We start from the raw sequence: 15,000 nt of genomic DNA, 5'->3' as shown, positions 1-15,000 counted from the left end.
TATTGTATAGTATTGTATCATATCATCGGATTGTATCATATTGTATTATATCATTAAATATATTGTGTTGTATGCGCAGTATACTATCATGATGTACAGTATTGTATCGTATCTTGTCATATCATGTCGTATATATATATATATATATATATATATATATATAATATATTTATTTGCTTCTATTCCTTTTGGCAAACCACTCTGTAAGCTCTACTTTTAGATAAGCGCCATAAAGACAAATGATGATGATGGTGATGATGAAAATAATAACAGATATGTAAATAACTTTTCCTCCCTGGCTTTTTCTATGCCTTATTTCCTGCACTTCTCTATCATACATGATGATTTTAGCAGGAATATTGATTATTATTGATTATTATTGATATTATGATCGTGCCCCCAGGCCCGGTGTGGAACGTCCAGCGTAACGTCCAGGCCGCTGCTCTGTCTCTGGGCTGCAGTCTGGACCTGCAGCTCCAACACAGCAGGCTGATGTGGAGAGAGACCGTGCAGCCGTTCATCCTGATCGCCCAGGAGATACAGGTGAGAGAGAGAGGGGGGGGGTTCAGAGGTCAGAGGGGTCAGAGGTCAGAGGTCACTCCTGCTCCTGTCTCCCTGTCAGAACGACACAGCAGAGTTTCAGGAAGAGGCTCGCAGCGTCAGCAGGAAGTTCCAGAGCATCAGAGACGAGGTCGTGTCGCAGTACGGCTACGACCGCTTCCAACCGCAACCCGCCGCCGCCGCCGCCGCCGCCTCCGGGAACACAACGCAGGAGCGCTTCACCGCCAGGACCATGATGCAGTGCGACAGTGAGTGGTGAAGATGAGATTAAATAGACTTAATTAAGATAGAACTTCATTTTATTGATAATGTAGGGAAATTAGGTCGTTGCAACAGTAAATAGTAACTGGATACAGTAAAGAAAAACCTAAAAATACAAGAAGAGAAGTGGGAACAACTTAAACAGTAGAACGCTAAGTTCAAATATTTGAATGAAAAGTGTGAAAAATTTGGAGTGTGTGCCAAATAACAGCAAAAATGTAATTGTCTTATGAAAAATATACCAAAAATATCAAACATATGCAGTATGAAATGAGTAAAAATGTCTACAAAAAATGTCAAGATATATGCAAAGTATAACAGTTTAGAAGAATGACTTTTATTTTTATTACTTTTGTTTTATTTGTCATTTGGCAACAGGAAGTCAGGAAGAACATGAAAACTGTTTGACGTTATTATTGAGTGCAAAAGCTTTATTCTTTTATTTTCATAGCAGCTGTACTCAGTCAACAGAAAAACTTACACCTGGTGTGTGTGTGTGTGTGCGTGTGTGTGTGTGTGTGTGTGTGTGTGTGTGTGTGTGTGTGTGTCAGCGGTGGCGCAGCAGGCCGTGCGGCGCTGTGCAGACTGGTTCCAGGTCCGGTGGCAGCGCTGCATGCAGGCGGTCAGAGTTCCCGTCATCAGCCACTTCCTCTGCGCTTCCATGAGGCTCCACTTCTTGTGTGATGTCATGAGAGGTGAAAGGTCATAGAGGCCCGTTACACACTCCCTCCACACAGGGAACACACACGCTAACACAAGGTCCGACAAGCTGTCTGCTGACACACAGCTGGTCATGCTGCATCCATCCAGCAGGGGGAGCAGAGCCACCAGTCTGCAGCATGGCAGTGTTATATTATTATTATTATTATTATTATTATTATTATTATATTATCTGGAGCTCTGACATGTGAGCAGAGTGTTTAAACGGTTGCTGTAGAGGAATGTGGACTTTATACGTTCTCCATCGGCACCAAAAAAAAAAGCTGAAAAGCAGAAGCTGCTGCCAGACCAGCTGCCGCCATTTTCATGTTTACACAGGAAATGACTTCTTTATTGGTAGTTGTTTGTTTATTTTTCATTTTGTGCTCCTACCTGAACTGTGTTATGTTGCAGAACGTTAGCATCGCATTACAAGTTTGGGGAAATAACCCTAACCCTTAACAGGAGAGTGTGTTTGTAAGTGATGCTCTGTGTGTCGGTCAGTCATGACTCCGTGGTGCAGGCAGCAGATCCCCGTGGAGGGAAACTTCGGTCAGACGTTCGATCAGCTGAACCGCTCCATCGACCTGCTGAGCAGAGAGTTCAGCTCCGAGCTGGTGCTGCAGGTGACACACACACACACACACACACACACACACACACACAGAGACTCAGCTCAGCCAATCAGAAGTCATGTGACAGTAGCCTATAGTCAGGTCCTTCAGTATTTTAAAGAGGAACTAAACCCCAAAACCAAGTCTGTGTAAAGCCTGACATCTAATAGTACAAAGCAGGTTTTGGCTTTGCTTTGGCTTTTTGCTTTACTTCCTGTTAAATCCACAGTGTGTGAACTGAATTGATCCTTCACTGACCTCTGACCTCCCCCCCCCCCCCCCCCCAGGAGCAGCAGCAGCAGTCGGTCCTGTCTGGGTCTCTGCAGCAGGACTTCAGCGAGTCCCTCAGCAGGTCGTTCAGTCAGCTGACGGCAGGGATGGAGCGGCTGCTGCGCCTCCTGCAGCTCCTCCTCTCCCTCTCCTTCACCTCCATCTTCACCTCGTGAGCCTCAGCTTCTTTTAAAACCTTTATTTATCTGACCTCGATTTTCTTTTCACAGTTCCACCGGTCTGCTGCCGGTGTTCAGGCTCACTGCAGCAGAAGAGTTTCTTAGTGTGTCTAATTCCTAAGTTGACCCACAAAATATTGATTTAATATGGTTTTATTATAAGCTAAAGTCATTTACAAGCTTCTGCCAAAAAACCAACCATAACCATAAACATAGAAACATAACAGATGCAGTTAGATCCTCCTTCAGCCTCTAACCAGCAATGAAAGGTTTTGTTCTCTTTTAATCCAATACAGTCATGTTGTAGAAATCTTTAGTTAAGTCAGAAATAACTGCAGTAACGTGGTTCTGCCACAGGGTGGAGCCAGGTAATCTGATTACAAATCAACATAATCGACCAGACTTGTTGACTACAGTGATGTGATGAGATGTGAAAACAGAGATTTGTTATTCAGAAGTAACACTCCTCAAAATGCCTTCATCAGCCAATCAGAATCAAGTATTGAGCAAAGCTGTGTAATAAATGATGATAAATGACATTTCATCTCCCTAATGCCCAGCTGGGTGTAAACTGCCCACTGACTGTGTGCAGGTTGATATTTACACTAAACATCTGAATCAACACATTTACATTTGACAGTTTAGTTATTTCTCTCTCTTTCTATGTGTCACATAGAGTGAGAAATGAGGACTGGGACTCTGAGCTGCTGGTCAGGTGTGTGTGTGTGTGTGTGTGTGTGTGTGTGTGTGTGTGTGCAGGGCGTTTGGTTACAGCAGGCGCTTCAGGCAGGACGTTCGCTTCGACAACGTTTACATCACCAGATACTTCAGACTGATCGACGGCCGCAGGAGGAGAGCGGTGAGAACAGCTGTGTCATGTTTCACTACAGTTATACACTTTCTCCATATTAAACACATTTACCTGAGCTTCATTCTCAATATGTCAAAACTAAAAGTGACGATATCCTCTGAGATGTTAGTATTTTGTGAGTAAAGGTCTCAAGCTCACTAATAACCTCAATACTTTTCAGCAGAGTCTGACTTCAACACAGTAACTGTTGTCAGTGTGAGTTTCACACTTCAGATTAAATTCTTTGCTTCATTACAAAATACAGGAACAGCTCTGAAGCGTCAATGTTTTGCAATTTCCTTGCCATATAAGAAAAGTACTATTCAAATATAATACTAATACTAATAGTAACAATAATAATACTGCTGCTACTACAACTAGGACCACTACCACTGCTACTAATAAAAGTACTTGTACTTGTAGCAGCAGCAGTACTAGCAGTAGTGTTAGTTGTATTATTAGTATTATTTACATGTAGATATTTATATGCTATGTAATAACGCAGAAGAGATGATGATTGAGTGTAAAATTCCCCTTGTTTCATCTTGTTTTATTTCGTCTCATTTTGTCTCATCTAATCTGTCATCTCGTCTCATCTCATCTCGTCTCGTCTCATCTCATTTTGTCTTGTCATCTCATCTCAACTCTCATCTCGTCTCACTTCTCATCTTGTCTCATCTCGTCTCATCTCATCTCGTCTCATCTCATTTTGTCTTGTCATCTCATCTCAACTCATCTCGTCTCACTTCTCATCTTGTCTCATCTCGTCTCATCTCGTCTTGTCTCATCTCATTTTGTCTTGTCATCTCATCTCAACTCTCATCTCGTCTCACTTCTCATCTTGTCTCATCTTGTCTCATCTCGTCTCATCTCGTCTCGTCTCATCTCATTTTGTCTTGTCATCTCATCTCAACTCTCATCTCGTCTCACTTCTCATCTTGTCTCATCTTGTCTCATCTCGTCTCGTCTCATCTCATTTTGTCTTGTCATCTCAACTCATCTCGTCTCACTTCTCATCTTGTCTCATCTCGTCTCATCTCGTCTTGTCTCATCTCATTTTGTCTTGTCATCTCATCTCAACTCTCATCTCGTCTCACTTCTCATCTTGTCTCATCTTGTCTCATCTCGTCTCATCTCGTCTCGTCTCATCTCATTTTGTCTTGTCATCTCATCTCAACTCTCATCTCGTCTCACTTCTCATCTCGTCTCATCTCATCTCGTCTCATCTCGTTGCATCTCATCTCATCTCACCTCTCATCTCGTCTCACTTGTCATCTCATCTCATCTCGTCTCGTCTCGTCTCATCTCGTCTCGTCTCATCTCGTCTCATCTCGTCTCGTCTCATCTCATCTCATCTCTCATCTCGTCTCGTCTCATCTCTCATCTCATTTTGTCTCATCTCATCTCTCATCTCGTCTCATCTCACCTCTCATCTCGTCTCTCATCTCGTCTCGTCTCATCTCGTCTCATCTCACCTCTCATCTCTCCTCTCATCTCCTCATCTCGTCTCTCATCTCTCATCTCTCATCTCGTCTCATCTCACCTCTCATCTCATCTTTCCTCTCATCTCGTCTCTCATCTCTCATCTAATCTCATCTCACTTCTCTCATCTCGTCTCATCTTTCATCTCTCATCTCATCTCTTCTCATCTCTCATCTCGTCTCATCTTTCATCTCATCACATCTCGTCTCATCTCTCATCACATCTCGTCTCATCTCTCATCTCATCTCGTCTCATCTTTCATCTCATCACATCTCGTCTCATCTCTCATCTCATCTTGTCTCATCTCGTCTCATCTTGTCTCATGTCTCATCTCACCTCTCATCTCGTCTCATCTCACCTCTCATCTCATCTCATCTCATCTATCATCTCATCTCTCGTCTCATCTCATCTCATCTTGTCTCATGTCTCATCTCACCTGTCATCTCGTCTCATCTCATCTCACCTCTCATCTCATCTCATCTATCATCTCATCTCATCTCTCGTCTCATCTCGTCTCATCTTGTCTCATGTCTCATCTCACCTGTCATCTCGTCTCGTCTCTTCTCATCTCGTCTCGTCTCATGTTGCAGGGGAAGCGCTGTCTGTTTCCTCTCAGCAGATCTGAGAGAAGTCAGTTCATCGACCCCTGGAGTCCAGCCATCCATCCCACTGAGCTCCGACAAGTGGTGATGATGATGATGATGATGATGATAATAATGATAATGATAATGATAATGATGATGATAATGATATTAATGATAATGATAATGATAATGATATTAATGATAATGATGATGATACATGTAGAAAGCACAAAGGAGAGTTACATCACTTCCTGTGGACTGGTGAAAACATTTTTGAGTTAAACCTCGTTATGTGACTGAAGTTATTTCACCTGTAGAAGTGGAATCAGTTGACAGTATTTGACTGAGTGTGTGTGTGTGTGTGTGTGTGTGTGTGTGTGTGTGTGTGCAGGTGGTGGCTGTGTTGCAGGTGGTGTGTGTTGCTCTGCTGTCTGCCGTCCTGCTGGCTGTGGATCTGTCAGTGTTTCACATGCTGGACATCGTCAGCAGACACAGCGTCACCCAATTCAACCTCACCAGTAAACACACACACGCACACGCACACGCACACGCACACGCACACACACACACACAGTCCTCACAATTCAAACAGTTGTAAACACTGACATCGTGCAGCTTTAAAGTCGGGTCCCTTCCTGTCCGGTGTGTGGCTCCGCCCCTCTGCAGGCAGCCACCATGTGGACATCAGAGTGGGCGGAGCCTCCATGATGGCCCGCCTCCTGAGGAAGACTGTCGCTGCCTTCAACTCCTCCTCCAGCCTCCACATGACCACCAGCAACCAGAGTAGGTCAAAGGTCAAAGATGTGTGTGTGTGTTTCTGTGTGTGTGTGTGTGTGTGTGTGTGTGTGTGTGACAGATAAAGACTCCTGTAACTGAAGATCAAAGTTGTGAGTGAATATCAATCTAAATTTTTTTATAAAATGTCATTCTCTCTCTCTCTCTCTCTCTCTCTCTCTCTCTCTCTCTCTCCCCCCCCCCCCAGTGTGTGTGTCCCCCCCCTCCCCCCTCCCTGCAGGTGTGTATGTCACCTGTGTATGTTCTGTCCTGTTGGCGGCGCTGTTCAGCTGTCTGCAGGTTTACACCAACCGCCTCAGACGAGTCATCGCTGCCTTCCACTATCCTGCGGTACACACACACACACACACACACACACACACACACACACACCATGAAACTAGCTGGCCCTACAAAGCCAAAGAGCGATAATTCTTGGAATGCATATGAGTGTGTGTGTGTGTGTGTGTGTGTGTGTGTGTGTGTGTGTGTGTGTGTGTGTGTGAACTCCATGGTAATTGTATGAATACAGCTCTTAATCCTCAGCCTGGACTTTGAACCACAGAGCCGTTTCTGTGTTTACCTGCAGAGGATCATGGGTAAATAAGTCAGCCACAGAGAAAAGCTGCAGAGGATTTTTTCATTACGGGGAAAACAATGTGTGTGTGTGTGTGTTTACTTCTGTAAAGAAATGTGTTATTGGTGCTGTTAGTGTTAAAGTGGTTCAGGTGAACAGCAGCAGTGTGTCTCCAGCCAGGCTGCACCAGGATCACACCACGCTCTGATGAACAAAGATGATGTCATACGTGTGTGTGTGTGTGTGTGTGTGTGTGTGTGTGTGTGTGTGAAATCAAATCCTATACGCAAAGAGGCGCTGTGTGGAGTAAAGCTGATCTGAGAACAGATTAGTGTAATAGCATTACAGAGAGAGAGGGTGAGAGAGAGAGAGAGAGAGAGAGAGAGAGACAGAGAGAGAGAGAGAGACAGAGAGAGAGGGTGAGAGAGAGAGAGAGAGAGAGAGAGAGAGAGAGAGAGAGAGAGAGAGAGAGGGTGAATGAAAGAGGATTTAGTGGAAGAAAAGTGTTAATGAGGGTCATTACCAGCCTCTCTCTCCACCTTCTGACTCCATGTCTCTCGACCGTCGTCTTCTTCTTCTACACATTATTTACTGCATGTAGAGAGAGAGAGAGAGAGAGAGAGAGAGAGAGAGCAGTTGGTTTCTCTGAGATTTATTGGTTGGAAAGACACTGACAAAATGAAATCCCTTTCTTCTCTCGTATCAGTGTGTGTGTGTGTGTGTGTGTGTGTGTGTTCATCTGTGTAACTGTTAAACATATGTACCATCCACAATCCATTTGACCAGTGACTTCTCTCCCTCTCTCTGCAGAGAGAGAAGAAGCGAGTCTTGTTCCTCTACAACCTCCAGATCCAGCAGCGGATTTCCTCCATGAACAGGAAACGCATCATCAGCCGGGGACGGAGGCACCGGACGGTGCGTTACTGAGCAACAATATTAAACTAATCATTATTACAGCAATATTGAGATATAATAATAGTTGCAGATGGAACCCGTGTCTGTGTTAGAGCTGTGTCAGTGTTGCAGGACAGCTGCTTCTGAAACACTGAGCACGTTCACATGGACGGCAATATTCTGATATTAACCCGATTAAGACAATACTCTGAATAACACACTGCCATGTAAACAGCATGTTCTGATGACCTTAACCCGAATAAGGTCATAGTCGGAGTAAGCAGTAGTCGAATTAAGACGTGGAGTATTCCGATCTTAGTCTCATTATTGAAGTGCGTTGTAGACATGTAAACACCTTATTCACACTGTGACGTCCTGTCAGAGTTTTTGCAGCATTTTGCGACGTACGGCGATCCAACTGCTTGACGACGCACGCTGTAACTTCCAGCGAGTGTTGCGCAACTTGTTTACAGAAGAAAAGATGACTGCCACCGGTAAAAAGAAGTCCCAACACTACATACTCATGAGGGTATAAACCACGGCAGCAACATGACAGGAAGGGTTTCAGGTTAAATTCAGGAGGGAGACTCGGACGCAGGACGTCCTGTGGGCGTCTTCAGTCATTAATCTGACTGCTCTGTAGCATGTAAACGGGAATATGAATGGAATATTCTATAAGCAACTCATGTAAACACCTTAATCGAAATATTGTCTTATTTAGAATAAGGTCAATAGTCGGATTATTGCAGTCCATGTAAACGTAGTCACTGACACTGCTGTCAGTACAGAAGCAGGAAGTAACAGCAGTCTGTCCTCTGCAGCGCTGCTCCGCCTGGATCTGCTGCCTGGAGCGGCTGGGACTCCGTCTGCTGCAACACACACAGACACAGACACAGACAGGAGAGACACAGACACAGACAGGAGAGACACAGACACAGACAGGAGAGACACAGACAGGAGAGACACAGACAGGAGAGACACAGACAGGCTGCTGACTGACACTGACGGCTGCTATTAAATCACATGAAGCAGAGACACACTGGGCTCCGTTCATTCATGGCAGAGAAGCACCAACATCCAGAGGTGAGACCAAGTCAACTCTGCTCGAGTCCCAAGTCAGTCTCAAGTCTTGAGGCTGAAGTCTCAAGTCAAGTCCCAAGTCTAAATGTAGAACAGCAAGTCAAGTCAGAACAAATCAAGAGTCCAGTATCAATTTAATATCTTAAAGAAAACTAAATATCTAGGACTTTTCAATGCAATATGGTTTTAATAGGATAAAAACTTGGTAAGAGCATCATGAGTTTGATTTCTATAATCAGTTTCAACTTCAATAAGTTCAATCATTCCATACAAATTCAGAAAACAGAATTTAAATTCAGTCGTCCGCTGGAACAAATCTCATCACTTTCAATCTAAGTCATTTACACAAACACAAGATCTCAAGTCAAGACTTTAGAAACCTTTTCAAGTCATCAAAGTACAAGTCAGAGTCAAGTCCCAAGTCACCAGAACCCAAGTCAAGTCCCAAAGCATTTTGAAAATGATCCAATAAAATAAATTAAATGTGTGTGTGTGTGTGTGTGTTGAAGTGTTACAGTGTTACAGTGTTTAGCTGATGTGGATAAAACGATGGAACGTGAGAGCAGGTAAATCCAGTGTGTGTGTGTGTGTGTGTGTGTGCTGTACACTTCACATCACAGCATGATCATATTATCAGATTAGATATGTAGGAAAGCAGTCGCATAATGCCGTTAATCCCCCACACACACATAGCAGCACGTGCCGATTCATTCACACATCTCAGCGCTGCAGTCTGACACACTGGGCAACATGTTGGCCAACATGCTGGGCAACATGCTGGGCAACATGCTGGGCAACATGCTGGGCAACATGCTGGGCAACATGTTGGCCAACATGCTGGGCAACATGCTGGGCAACATGTTGGCCAACATGCTGGGCAACATGCTGGGCAACATGTTGGCCAACATGCTGGGCAACATGCTGGGCAACATGTTGGCCAACATGCTGGGCAACATGCTGGGCAACATGTTGGTCAACTCAGACAGGCAACGTCACCGTCTGATAACAGGAGGGTGTCTCTCTGCTGTCCGGTCAAGACGAAGACAGGATGAAACTTTATCGATCTGTGCAGCAAAGTAAACAATACAGAAATATAAATATGAAGAGTAAAATGGAGGATGAATTTAAAGGTTAAATGTGTAATATTCCTGCTTTATGACCAGTAAATATCAGCAGGTTGCTGAATGGTAGAGTGAACCACAGGAGGCCGAGGCTGAAGACCTCCACAGGGTTTAGTCTCCATCTGAGGTGATGATGGTTTTGTGATTTAATCAGGAAATGTGACACAGTGAAGCATCAGTGTAACTGCTGGGACCCTGCAGCCTCCTCCAGGACCCTGCAGCCTCCTCCAGGACCCTGAACCGCAGTTTGGAAACCTCCATCACTCCAGACAGGAAAGAGTTAAGACCAGAGAGGAAATCCCGCCTGTGTGTGTGTGTGTGTGTGTGTGTGTGTGTGCGTGTGTGTGTGTGTGTGTGCGTGTGTGTGCTTGTCTCACAAACTCAAATACCTTTGTCAAGCCAGTCAGAATCAAAAACAGTACATCCGGTCAGAATTTTCTAAATAAAAGCCTCACTGAGTGATGCTTTTGGGAAATAGAGTAGCCTACCAAAGTGAAAATATCAGTGGGGAATCAGTGGTAAATTAAAAAAGTATTTCATTTTAAGAAAGTTTTTGTTGCTCTTTACATCCCAACAGAGGCTTTACAGTTTCATCACCAGTCTGCTGTCGTCTGTTAGTTAATAAAGTGTAAATCTGTAGAACTGTGTGTTAGTTAATAAAGTGTAAATCTGTAGAACTGTGTGTTAGTTAATAAAGTGTAAATCTGTAGAACTGTGTGTTAGTTAATAAAGTGTAAATCTGTATGAAGCAGCTAGAAGCAGAGAGCAGCTGAGTCAGCTTGTTGTGGTGTGGCTGTAGATCCATTCAGTAACGTTCTCAGTAAAAGTGAATAGTGTGATAAGGTGGATTTGGTTACTGTGACACAGTAAACTGTCTTGTCTTTAGCCCTAGTCTCTACTCCAAAACACTCTGAGTTGTAGCTTGAGAAGAGTCAGCTCAGTTAACCTGAACAAACTGTTAGCTAGCTAACTAGCCAGCAAACACACTGATGTTAATGTGTGAATCAGCTCTAAATCACATTTTATGTAGATGTAAACCTATGTGGCTTCTATAAAGTGTTTATGCTCTCTTTAATACGCAGCTACAGCTAGCCACCTAACATTATTGTGCAAATCAAAAGGCAGTAATGACCACATGCTAACTAGCTAACATTATCTAACCAATAACGAGTCAGATCAATGATGTTTCACTGTTGAGACAACAGTAGAAAGTTTAGAAATGCTATCAGCTGTTGCCAGGACCTGTGGACTTCCAATATGGCCGCCGGAGGACGCATTACGTCATCTAAATACTGTATACACTATCTTTTACTTTACAAAACTGACAAATACGATTTTATTTTGAAGGCCATATCGCCTAACCTCCGGTCTTGTGGCTAACGCTGGCTAGCTTGACGCAGCTGGGTGACGTATCATTTGAACTCCCGGTATAAACACAGGCGGTCCGGTGTCCAGCGGCACGAGACGGGCCTTCAGGACGGTTCACCCGGTACCAGAGCTGACGGGCCGCCGGAGGTCCAAACCGACAGGCTGCCGGTTCTGTCGTGATTCGTTTTGGGCAGAAACTGTTTTCGCCAAAGCTGCGCAGTTACCGGAGACCGGAGGACCGAGGAGTCTGCCCGCTACATTAACGGAGAATTAACGGTCACCGCCTCTGCCCGTCGCCCGGGACAGCAGCCGCTCCCCCGCCTCTGACCAGCCCGACCCGGCCGGGCGGTGGATGTTACCGGATTCACAATAACATGGATTCTCGGTCGAGGTTTCCCCGCTGCTTCGACACGGTGAGGTAACCGGACGGGACGGGAGGTTTCCTCATACAGCAACCTGTTGCCGGTTGCCTCTTGTTGGAGTTGCTGGATCGGTCGGTCGGTCGGTCGGACGGTAAACTCGGACCCCGGCAGGATGAACCGAGCCGCCGGGCTGCTGCTGCTGCTGCTGGCCGCCCGGGCTGCGCTCACCGCCGGCCGCGCTGTGAGCGGACCGCCGGGGGGAGAACCGGGAGGATTTCTACCGGACAGACACACACAGAGCTCACTGCACGGTACACCGGCTTTACTCAGCTCTAAACACACTTACCTGTTAAGAATCATTTTTACCTGCCAGATTTTCTGATAGAAGTATCTCACCTACCTGTTTTCAAGCCGTTTCTTATGCAGAATGAGGTTTCTTTTAATAAAATATATGAAAACTCTATCAGCAGGATAAAACCATTGAGATGAAACAGAAGCAAAGCAAGAAGACAACAAGCACAGGACAAATAGAAAGATGTAAAGCAACAACAAAAAAAGACAGTCAGTAAGAACAGATCAGATACAACACAAGACAGAAAGACTCAGACAAAAAAACAAAAGAGAGAAAAAAGTCAACAACATGGAAATGTGTAATACATATTTCACCTGTGGCTGTAATCTGCACAGCAGGGACAGACAGGAGTCCTGACGGGGCGGTGAGACGGTGTGGGCCGGTAGGGGATGTAAAACCACAAGTACATAGAAAGTGATGGAAAAACCTTCAGGCTGCCAGCTGACTGCAGCAGTGTGGGGGTTCAGTGCCTTGCTCATGGGCAGCTGATGGTGTGAAAACTCCTCTAAACCTCTGTGACTCTGCCTCCATTCCAAAAGAAATGTCATAACATTTCTTTTCATTGGATGAGCTTAGTTCTCAAATACAATTAAAACCTAATCCAGTGAGACACGTCAAATGTCATGCCAATAAAGCCTATTGAATTGAATTGAGTTTTGATTGAGTTGATTATGTTAAAATCTGGATTAAGGATTTTTTTTTATTTTAGGGTAAATCAATCTGCCCTCCACTGACTCAGATCATAGGGTAGCAGCAGCTTAGAAATGCTGCTTCACTACCTCCCAATTTCCCTGCTTCAAATTGTTCTTTATAAATTAGAATAGAATAAAATACTACTTTATTAATCCCCATGGGGAAATGAATCTTCTGCATTTAACCCATCCAAACAGCCCATACACAAACACACAGCCATAAGCTGGAGAGGCCTGAGGGCTCGATGGCAGCAGCATCTGATCTTGACTCTGACAGCCCTCCGGTTGCCAGCTGTCATTTTGCCAGATTTTTGTGCCATCTGGCCAGGGATTCGAACCGGCAACTTCGGACTACTAGTCTGCTTCTCTAACCTCTGGGCTACCTACCGCCCAAGTTGCCCACCTATTATTTCTACCAGCCCACCCTAATATAGCAGGCTGAAACCGGCCCTGCTCCATTTAGTAGTTAGTTGTGTTTTTCTTCTTGGTGGATAACCGGCCAATCGTAGACGAGGTGACGTCACCTCCAGATATTTCCAGCGGTAAACGTCAGGTTTTGGTGTCAGTCCCTCATCTTCTTTCTCTCTCTGGAGGGAAAAGTAAACGAGTCTTCATCACAAGATAAACAGCTCCTGCAGGTTACTGAACATCACACACTGATGTTGGCAGATATTGGAAATGAGAGTAAACTTAATATCTAGAAGGTAAAACATCCAGGTCAGGCTGCTGTCTGTCTCAGTAAACTGTAAACTACAGTCAGCAGTCTGACTGAATGTTCTGTTTCATTCTCTTAAAGCATTCTGATCTAAAGGCTTCTGCTTAAAAGCTTGAAATTAGTTTCTTAGACAAATATAAATAGTGAAGTTGATCCTATGTATGAATTTCTTTCCAAAGCCTTTGTCTTTCCATCAAGGCAAAGAATCTAAAATATAAGATAGTTTTGATTTGTTTAACACTTTTTTGGTCGCTGCATAATTCCATTTGTGTCATTTCATAGTTTTGATGTTTTACTGTTAATGTAAAATGTGGAAAATTAGTAAAAATATTGAAAAATGTGGTGTGTCCAAACTTTTGATTGGTAGTGTCGTTCAGAGGAAGTTTGAGAACAGGCAAAGACAAAAAACTGTAGAACTGAATTCAAATGTTACCGTCACTGATTTATCCACTAAAGACTGGTTTTATCATCATTCCGTGTGTGTGTGTGTGTGTGTGTGTGTGTTGTCCTGGTAGGAGTGAAGCATCACTTGAACATTTTGCATTGAGATTTTTCTGAATCTCCTGCTCAGTTCAGACCTTTCTCTGCTGCCCGTGATGTTGGAACAATTTATGACAAATCAGACTCAGACCCAGACCCAGACCCAGACCCAGACTCAGACCCAGACCCAGACCCAGACATGAGTTTCACTACGACTTCTTCTTCTGTCCCTTCTGTGTGACAGAGCTCCACCCTGACATCTAGAGTTTCTCACCAACAGAAGTAGAAACGTCCGGAGAGACAGCTGCAGCGACACTTTGAAGCACAAGTATCATTTTCCCTTTAGAGAGCAGCTAGCTGGTTTCATCTTCTTCTTTATCGGATGACAAAGTTTGACTGACCAAACGAGGACGCGTGCTGATTCGCTGTGAGATTAGCCAATCAGCAAGCGAGGCTCAGTTCAAACCTACAGAACAGAGTTTACCAGACTCCACCTGAACAAACCCAGTCGCCTCCCAATCGCTGCGCTCCACTGGAAGTCAGAAGTCAGTAGTTCCTAGTTGGTATTCCCGACGTCCGATCTAAATGTGTTCCGGTGCGTCTGCTGGGGAAAACACGGACACAACGCTCTGCCCGCTAACGTTAACGTTAGCTATCTGACAACGCTCTGGTAACGTTAAGCTAGTTCATACAGCAAAGACTTCTATCTAGTAACGAAGCACAAGTCACTGAGTTGCGTTACAGATGCAAACTACAAAGTTGTTACAAAGCGTTTTCATAACACAAAAACTACATATCAAGTAAAATCAAGTTTTATTAAGTACAAATTGATGCAAAGGGATTTCAGTTGACTTTTCACACTGCTGTGACGTCAGCTGTGTTTGTCGGAGAACTCATTTCCGACTCCGACTTGTTTTCCGTGTCGTTCAGCGGAGTGCAGCCCGACCCCCGGTGAAGCCGCGGGTCCGGCCGACCGCTCGGGTCTGACCCGTGTGTGTTTTCTGTCCTCAGGTGCGGAGCGGCGGCAGCAGCAGCGGCGCCCCCTGCTGGAGAAAACCCGGCCCTTCGTCTTGGTGGACGGACGC

At 44.7% G+C, this 15,000-nt stretch overlaps 2 protein-coding genes across 2 annotated transcripts in view; both read left to right on the top strand.

Annotated features, from left to right (window-relative positions):
- Positions 1-7,778, top strand: part of dcst1 (DC-STAMP domain containing 1) — an 11,996-nt gene extending 4,218 nt beyond the window's left edge. Inside the window, exons 5-15 of the mRNA XM_071903737.2 lie at positions 404-543; positions 623-809; positions 1,374-1,517; positions 2,026-2,147; positions 2,423-2,577; positions 3,344-3,443; positions 5,507-5,602; positions 5,892-6,018; positions 6,167-6,283; positions 6,483-6,625; positions 7,662-7,778. Coding sequence (XP_071759838.2) covers positions 404-543; positions 623-809; positions 1,374-1,517; positions 2,026-2,147; positions 2,423-2,577; positions 3,344-3,443; positions 5,507-5,602; positions 5,892-6,018; positions 6,167-6,283; positions 6,483-6,625; positions 7,662-7,778 — 1,448 coding nt within the window. The remainder of the gene's footprint in view (positions 1-403; positions 544-622; positions 810-1,373; positions 1,518-2,025; positions 2,148-2,422; positions 2,578-3,343; positions 3,444-5,506; positions 5,603-5,891; positions 6,019-6,166; positions 6,284-6,482; positions 6,626-7,661) is intronic.
- Positions 7,779-11,387: 3,609 nt separating this feature from the next.
- adam15 (ADAM metallopeptidase domain 15) overlaps positions 11,388-15,000 on the top strand; it is a 39,132-nt gene continuing 35,519 nt past the window's right edge. The window contains exons 1-2 of the mRNA XM_078287327.1: positions 11,388-11,987; positions 14,927-15,000. The exon at positions 14,927-15,000 is cut by the window's right edge and continues 27 nt beyond it. Of these exons, the coding sequence (XP_078143453.1) occupies positions 11,849-11,987; positions 14,927-15,000 (213 nt within the window). The 5' untranslated portion in view covers positions 11,388-11,848. The remainder of the gene's footprint in view (positions 11,988-14,926) is intronic.

This window comes from Centroberyx gerrardi, chromosome 12 (assembly GCF_048128805.1).
Source record: "Centroberyx gerrardi isolate f3 chromosome 12, fCenGer3.hap1.cur.20231027, whole genome shotgun sequence".
Classification (NCBI taxonomy): Eukaryota; Metazoa; Chordata; class Actinopteri; order Beryciformes; family Berycidae; genus Centroberyx; species Centroberyx gerrardi.
This window is presented reverse-complemented; position numbering and strand designations above follow the sequence as displayed.